Below are 7,500 nucleotides of genomic sequence, written 5' to 3'. Positions count from 1 at the left end.
TCTTATATACAAATGTGTCCAACCTTGAGATCCAATTCCAATGTCCACCCACGTCTCCATAAATTTCGAGATCAGAAGATAATCTTATAGCATGTATTTTGTACTTTGTACCTTTTTTATAAGCTTTCGCCAGGCAATCTTATCCAAATGATGAAAATTTATTCAGTAAAAAAAAATGAATAAACCCACCTTGAAAGAGAAATTGTACATAGAATGTTAGTACTTCACCGTTGTTCCTGTGGCACTACGCTATTGATATAACACTATCACATGCAGCTCTGTCATGATCATGTAAAAACGTGAACAATGAAATCACCTGCGGCAATATCCATAACCGATATTGACGCTTTATGTATATTAAATCAAACTAGCTGCTGTTCTGTCGTTCTAGGAGGTCATACAAAATATGATCAGTGATTTTTTATTTATATATGCTTTATATACTACGGTATGATATGAAATCTGATTTGCAAGTGTATATTAGCGTACATAAACAAGTATTACATATATTCACTATTCGCTATAATAAATATAAAAACATAAACTAGATCAATATTGCGTACTTCACCCAAGTACACTGTTCTCTCATTCTTAACAAACTTTAAATATTTATGTTATAGGTTTCTTTATTACCAGAAATATAGGAAAACATTTATACTATCAAATCAATGATACAGTGAACACCAATATATTTGGTCAGCCCTCAGCGTGTCAATATCAGTATCAACATCACAGAAAATAATTACTGCCGAAAGGTATATCAAATTTATTGAAATATTTATACATCAACTGGCCATGGGTATCCATCAGAAGCACGTGAGCTGAAAATGGCTCAACTTGAGAATTGTTGCTACACAAATTTCCATATATATATATATATATATATATATATATATATATACATATATATATATAATATATATATATGTATGTTTATAAATGTATATATATATATATATATACATATATATATGTATATATATAAATATACATATATATATATATATATATATATATTATATTTAGGCAGCAGATTCTCCTGTAAGCATATTTGGTTAAAAAATATATCGACTTCTGTATTTATGATCTTCTTGTTGATACTCTCTACTTTGCGAACTGCAGATTTATGCGTAGAGTTGAGCACAGAAATACTATTACCGAAAGGCATAGTAAAACACAGTGGAGTGTTCTTAATATATTCACGACGTTTCGTACACTTTGTACATTTTCAAGTGATATTGATTACAATAATAAGACATGTTTATATATTAGAAAAAAAATTAGGTTTCATGGTGCGGGGTGAGGTCACGTAAAAATGATCAAGGGGGAGGAATGGTGGTGGAACTACGTAGGAGGGTGGAACTCCGTGGGATGGTGGAACTCCGTGGGATGGTGGAACTCCGCGGGGAGGTGGGATTCCGTACAGTAGTGGACTTCATGGACGGAATTATGGCAAGGTCTCTTGATTGTAGATTTAATTTTGGAGACTTCTCTTTAATAAGAAGGGCCTCGAGAATTTGCAGGCGCTTGGTGTCCTGTTCGTGTCCAATTGTCTCATCTAGAAATAGAGAGAGCAACCCAAGTCCTGGTTAACAATGGCTACCCTAACAAGGAAATCAATAAGATTATTAAGCATGAAATAGATAAATGGTACCTACAACATAACGCGACCAACAAAGAAGGTGAACGAATTAAGATCTTCTACAAGGCCTTTATGCACTTGGATTATATAACAGATGAATTCATAATAAAACAAACAATCAAAAAAATTGTCAAACCCACCCGACCCCAAGATCTCGATGTTGTCACTTATTATACAAACAGAAAAACCTTATCATTACTCATGAAAAATACCCCTTCGACGAAAATCCGAGACTTACAAAGGAGTCATCATGTGTATGAATACTCGTGCAAAATAAGGAACTGTGCGCCCCCTACCCTCCTCATACATAGGATACACAACAACAACCCTCAGTAGAAGAATCACTCTCCACCTCCAAAAATGGTACACCAAAAACTCATACTATCACATGCCACAACACCACTCTAACAAGGGAAATGATGGAGAAAAACACAAAAATTATTGGACAAGAACAGGACACCAAGCGCCTGCAAATTCTCGAGGCCCTTCTTATTAAAGAGAAGTCTCCAAAATTAAATCTACAATCAAGAGACCTTGCCATAATTCCGTCCATGAAGTCCACCACTGTACGGAATCCCACCTCCCCACGGAGTTCCACCATCCCACGGAGTTCCACCATCCCACGGAGTTCCACCATCCCACGTAGTTCCACCACCATTCCTCCCCCTTGATCATTTTTACGTGACCTCACCCCGCACCATGAAACCTATATTTTTTCCAATATATAAACATGTCTTATTATTGTAATCAATATCACTTGAAAATGTACAAAGTGTACGAAACGTCGTGAATATATTAAGAACACTCCACTGTGTTTTACTATGCCTTTCGGTAATAGTATTTCTGTGCTCAACTCTACGCATAAATCTGCAGTTCGCAAAGTAGAGTATCACAATATCATAAATACAGAGGTCGCTGTATTTTTCAACCATATGTATATATATATATATATATATATATATACATATATATATGTATATATATATATATATACGCATATGAACATATAGAAACACACGCATATGAACAAACACGCGCGTGTACACACACATATATATATATATATATATATATATATATATGTATATGCATATATATTATATATATGATTTCAAGAAATCTACAGCGACAATGGCGTTGTTGAGTTTATATTGGAGCTTTAATTTCTCTCGTGCAACAAGTTTCTGTGATGGTTCCAAATAGCTGAGAAGGTGTCCAAAAGACATTAGGTGCGGTTTTCTCTTTTTTAATTCTCCTATACGTATTTCGACCTTACTCGGTCATCCTCGGGGAGGGAGTAACAATAGTTGGTGATTACATGGGTTTAAATACAGGCCGTACATTGGCCGAACACTGGGAGAGGTCATTTCATGTAGCCGTGATCCGTAGCGCTGTGTACGTGGAAGTAGCAACTTGCTTGTGGATTGTGGAAAAGGGTATTATTGTTTGTGTAATGTGCGTCTACTGCTACTCCACGGCCGACTCTTCCTTCCGGAAGAGTCGGCCGTGGTTGTTGTTGGCGCTCCTGCCGTCGTCGTCTTTTCTCCTCCAGCTCTGTAGACCTTTTTGACTCGAAAGTCGCTGTTCCCTCATGGATGGTGGTTTTCCAGAGTGGTCTATTTTTAGCCGTTTCCTTCCAGTTAAAAAAGTCGATGTTGCACTTTTTGAGGTTCGTTATCAGGGAGTCTTTGTAGCGTTTCTTCTGGCCTCCTTTTGTACGCTTGCCGTCTGAGTTGGGAGTAGAAGATCTGTTTGGGAAGACGTTCGTCCGTCATTCTAACCACATGGCCGCTCCATCTCAGTTGGCCTTTGATGACATAGGCTTCGATGCTGGTCATTTTTGCTTCCTGTAGTACGCTGACGTTTGTTCTTTTGTCTTCCCAACTGATGTTGAGGATTTTCCGAAGACAGCGTTGGTGAAATTTCTCGAGCGTTTTCAGGTGGTGACTATACGGGGTCCAGGTTTCGGATGCATAAAGGAGCGTTGGAATAATGACTGCCCTGTACACCATCAGTTTCGTTTCGTTTCTGATGTCCCGATCATCAAAAACTCTTGTTCGAAGCTTGCCGAAAGCTGTTCCTGCACACTTCAGACGGTGTTGGATTTCATCACTGAGGTCTACCTCCGCTGACAGGTGGCTCCCAAGGTAGCAGAAGTGGTTTACATTTTCCAGTAGGTTTTCTTCTAGTTGAATCGATGGCGGATTGTAAACATGAGCATTGGGGGGAGGTTGGTAGAGTACGTGAGTCTTTTTGATGTTGAATCTCAGTCCAAGTTTTGCGTATGCGTGATGGAAAGCATTTAGGATCTGCTGGAGGTGATCCTCTTTGTAAGTTGCCACACAATTGTCGTCAGTATATTGGAACTCTAGCAAGCTTCGCGCAGTTGTCTTTGACGCACTTTTGAGGCGAGCGAGGTTAAAAAGCTTGCCGTCCATTCTGTACGAGATCTCGATGCCAGGTAGAAGGTCATCTCGTATGATATGTAACACTGACGCGATGAAGATGGTGAAGAGAGTTAGCGCAATCACACAACCTTGTTTCACTCCGGAGGTGACTTTAAAGGGTTCAGAACTGCCCCCATTAGTCAGGACTCTTGCGCGCATATCGTCGAGGAATCGAAGAATCCGGATGAACTTATCCGGGCAACCATACTGGGCGAGAATATCTCAAAGAAGCTCTCGCGAGACACAATCGAAGGCTCTAGATAGGTCGATAAAGGCCAAGTAGAGCGGCTGGTGTTGCTCACGACATTTTTCTTGTAGCTGGCGCAGCGTGAAGATCATGTCGGTAGTGCTTCGCGATGGTCTCAGGAAGGATCCTCTCTGACAACGTTTTGAGGCGGTTGTTCAGGATGCGCGCAAGAATCTTCCCAGCTGTTGCCAACAAGGAAATACCCCGGTAATTTCCACACTCGGAGCGATCTCCCTTCCGTTTGCAGGTGGTAATGATGTTTGCATCCCTGAAGTCGGATGGTACAACTTCATTTGTCCAGATTTTTACCAAGAGTTGGTGGAGCTGGTGTTGGACAATGTCACCTTCCAGTTTGTAGATCTCAGCTGGGATTCCGTCAGGGCCCACGGCTTTGTTGTTCTTCATCGCTGTGATGGCACTTTTGACCTCTTCGAGGGATGGAGTTCGAGTGAGAGAGTAATCTTTGGCCTCTTTAGGAATCATGTCAAGTATGCTTTTTTCGATGGTAGCTTTGTGATTGAGGAGGTCATTGAAGTGTTCACTCCATCTGTCGCCTATTTCGGTGTTACTTTTCAGGATGGTCGTTCCATCCTTACTCTTCAGAGGAGCCTGTCCATATGTGGAAGGTCCGTATATTTCTTTCGTGGCATTGAAGAAGCCTCTGGTGTCGTTAGCATCAGCCTGCTGTTATATTTCGCGGGATTTTTCTCTCCACCACTGGTTCTTTAGGGTGCGGGTTGTCCTTTGAACTGCGGATTTGCACTTTTTGAAAAGCTCTCGTTTAATGGCAGACTTTGGTTCATTCTGTAAGATGATGTGAGCTTTCCGTTTTTGGTCGATCAGTTCTTTGAGAGTCTCATTATTGTCGTTGAAACAGTCCTGGTGTTTCCTTTTCTTGCGACCAATGGTTTCTTCGCAAGTGGTGATAATGGCTTCTTTCAGCTGGTTCCAATTTTCTTCAACGAGATGGTCTGGAGTCTTATTCTGAAGATTGACTAGGAGGCGCTGCTGGAAGGCGACACGAGTTCTTGGGTCTTGCAGTGCATCGATATTGAATTTTTTGGCTCTGTTTTCCTTGCTGTGATGTTTCACTTTTGGTCGAAGTTTGATTTTCATGGTGGAGGCGATGAGGCGATGATCTGTCCAGCACTCATCAGCTCCAGTGACAGCTCTGGTGAGTAACACATCTTGCTGGTCTCGGGATCTCACGGTAATATAATCGATGAGATGCCATTATTTAGATCTTGGATGTTGCCATGAGACCTTATACCGATTCTTCTGGCAAAAAAGGGTGTTGGTTATTACCAGATTATGTTCAGCACATTTGGTGAGTAGTAGAGTTCCGTTGGCATTGACTTTTCCCACTCCTTCCTTTCCGATGGTCCCTGTCCAGAGTTCACGATCTCTCCCGACTCTGGCGTTGAAATCTCCCAGGAAAATGATCTTGTCGTCCTTTGGGACAGCAGAGAGAATATTATCGAGCTGGCTGTAAAACTCTTCCTTGACTAAGTCCTCGGCGTCAAGAGTGGGAGCATATGCGCTGATAATGGTTGCTTGCTGACTTTTGACAAGTTGGATTCGGACGGTCATTAGTCGTGCGGACATTCCGATAAGCTGCTCTGTCAGTTTGGACAGTATGGTGTTTCGTATTGCAAAACCAACACCATGGATCCGTTGATAGTCAGGATCGTAACCTTTCCAGAAAAAGGTGTATTGACCGCCTTCTTCTCTCAACTGGCCTTCTCCAGCTCTCCGGGTTTCACTGAGAGCTACAATATCAAAATTGAATCGATGGAGTTCCCGGGATATGATTGCAGTTTGCCTTTCGGGTCTGTCTGAGTTGGTGTTATCTATGAGGGTCATGACATTCCAGGACCCGAACTTCAGCGTTGCATATCTTGATTTTGATTCTCGACCGCATAATGGTGAACCCTCTGGACGCGATTTTCCAGACGGGATGGTGGTAAAGCAGACTATGTTTAGGGCACCTTTTCTAGCCCCTTCCCAATTCAGGGTGAGCAGAGTGGATCCTGAACAGGACTGCACAGTCGTGGTTACTGCTGCCGAACATCTTCCCTGCTTCTTCCGAAAGATAGAGCGACTGAATCATGTAACCACCGCTTCCGTGCCGGCTCTGCACTAGGAGCTTCCAGCATTCACGTGCCTGCTCCCGTCATCCATCGCCTATTGCCGAAAGACTTGGAAAGAAAAAAAGAGAAGAGTGATCGAAGACGCCTGTGCGTGAATTTGTTTAGCGTGTGCTTGAGGTCGCACGCCCAGTAAGCACACGTAGACTTAACAGACCACCAACTTGACCCAATGGCATGGCAAAACCGAGACGATTGAGGTCGATGGTCTGCTGCAGCCTTCATCCGCCTTCACAACCGTTGAGTTGTTAAGGCAACTTTATCCGCCTGTTACACCGTTGAGGATTTGATAGTTGTCAGAGCCCCGTTTGCCGCTATCACAGCTGGCTTGCTGTGCCCACGTTGCTCAGTCTGCACCACGTGGAGGAGGGGGTTGAACATTTGCAGACCATATATATATTCATAAATATATATATATATATATATATATATATATATATATATATATAGATATATATACATATGTACATATATGTGTACAGTATATGTATATATGTATGTGTGCATATATATGTATATGTGCATATATATATGTGCATATATATATATATATATATATATATATATATATATATATATATATATGTAGTACCTCCCACAGTGCCTTCCTGTCTACCCTGTCATAAGCCTTTTCCAGATCCATGAAAGCCCAAAAAACATCCTTACCTTTTCCTATAGCTTTCTCACATATCTGTCTTACCACAAAAATCTGATCTACACAAACTCTACCTGTCCTAAACCCACACTGTTCCTCACCAATTACTCCCTCTGTTCCTTTCCTAATCTTCTCAATCAAGACCCTCCCATAAGCCTTCCCAACTACACTTAACAAAATGATCCCTCTGAAACTACTACACTCACACATCTCCTCTTTTCCTTTGTAAAGCGGAACTATACAGGCACTCCTTCAGTCCTCTGGCACTCTACCTTCTCTCCAACAAACATTAAATAATCTCACCAACCAGACCACCATAACTGTACCGCCTTTCTTCAGACATTCTCCATGGTATCCATCCA

At 41.4% G+C, this 7,500-nt stretch overlaps 1 protein-coding gene across 1 annotated transcript; it reads right to left on the bottom strand.

The window, feature by feature from the left end:
- Window positions 1-5,023: 5,023 nt before the first annotated feature.
- LOC143026864 (uncharacterized) lies at window positions 5,024-6,199 on the bottom strand. Its single transcript, XM_076187646.1, has 2 exons — window positions 5,642-6,199; window positions 5,024-5,527 (listed from the first exon to the last, which is right to left on the bottom strand). Exons 1-2 carry the CDS (start codon window positions 6,197-6,199, stop codon window positions 5,024-5,026), a joined length of 1,062 nt encoding a protein of 353 aa, XP_076043761.1.
- Window positions 6,200-7,500: the final 1,301 nt, after the last annotated feature.

This window comes from Oratosquilla oratoria, chromosome 7, assembly GCF_046742065.1.
Source record: "Oratosquilla oratoria isolate Oo_2021 chromosome 7, ASM4674206v1, whole genome shotgun sequence".
Taxonomy (NCBI): domain Eukaryota; kingdom Metazoa; phylum Arthropoda; class Malacostraca; order Stomatopoda; family Squillidae; genus Oratosquilla; species Oratosquilla oratoria.
This window is presented reverse-complemented; position numbering and strand designations above follow the sequence as displayed.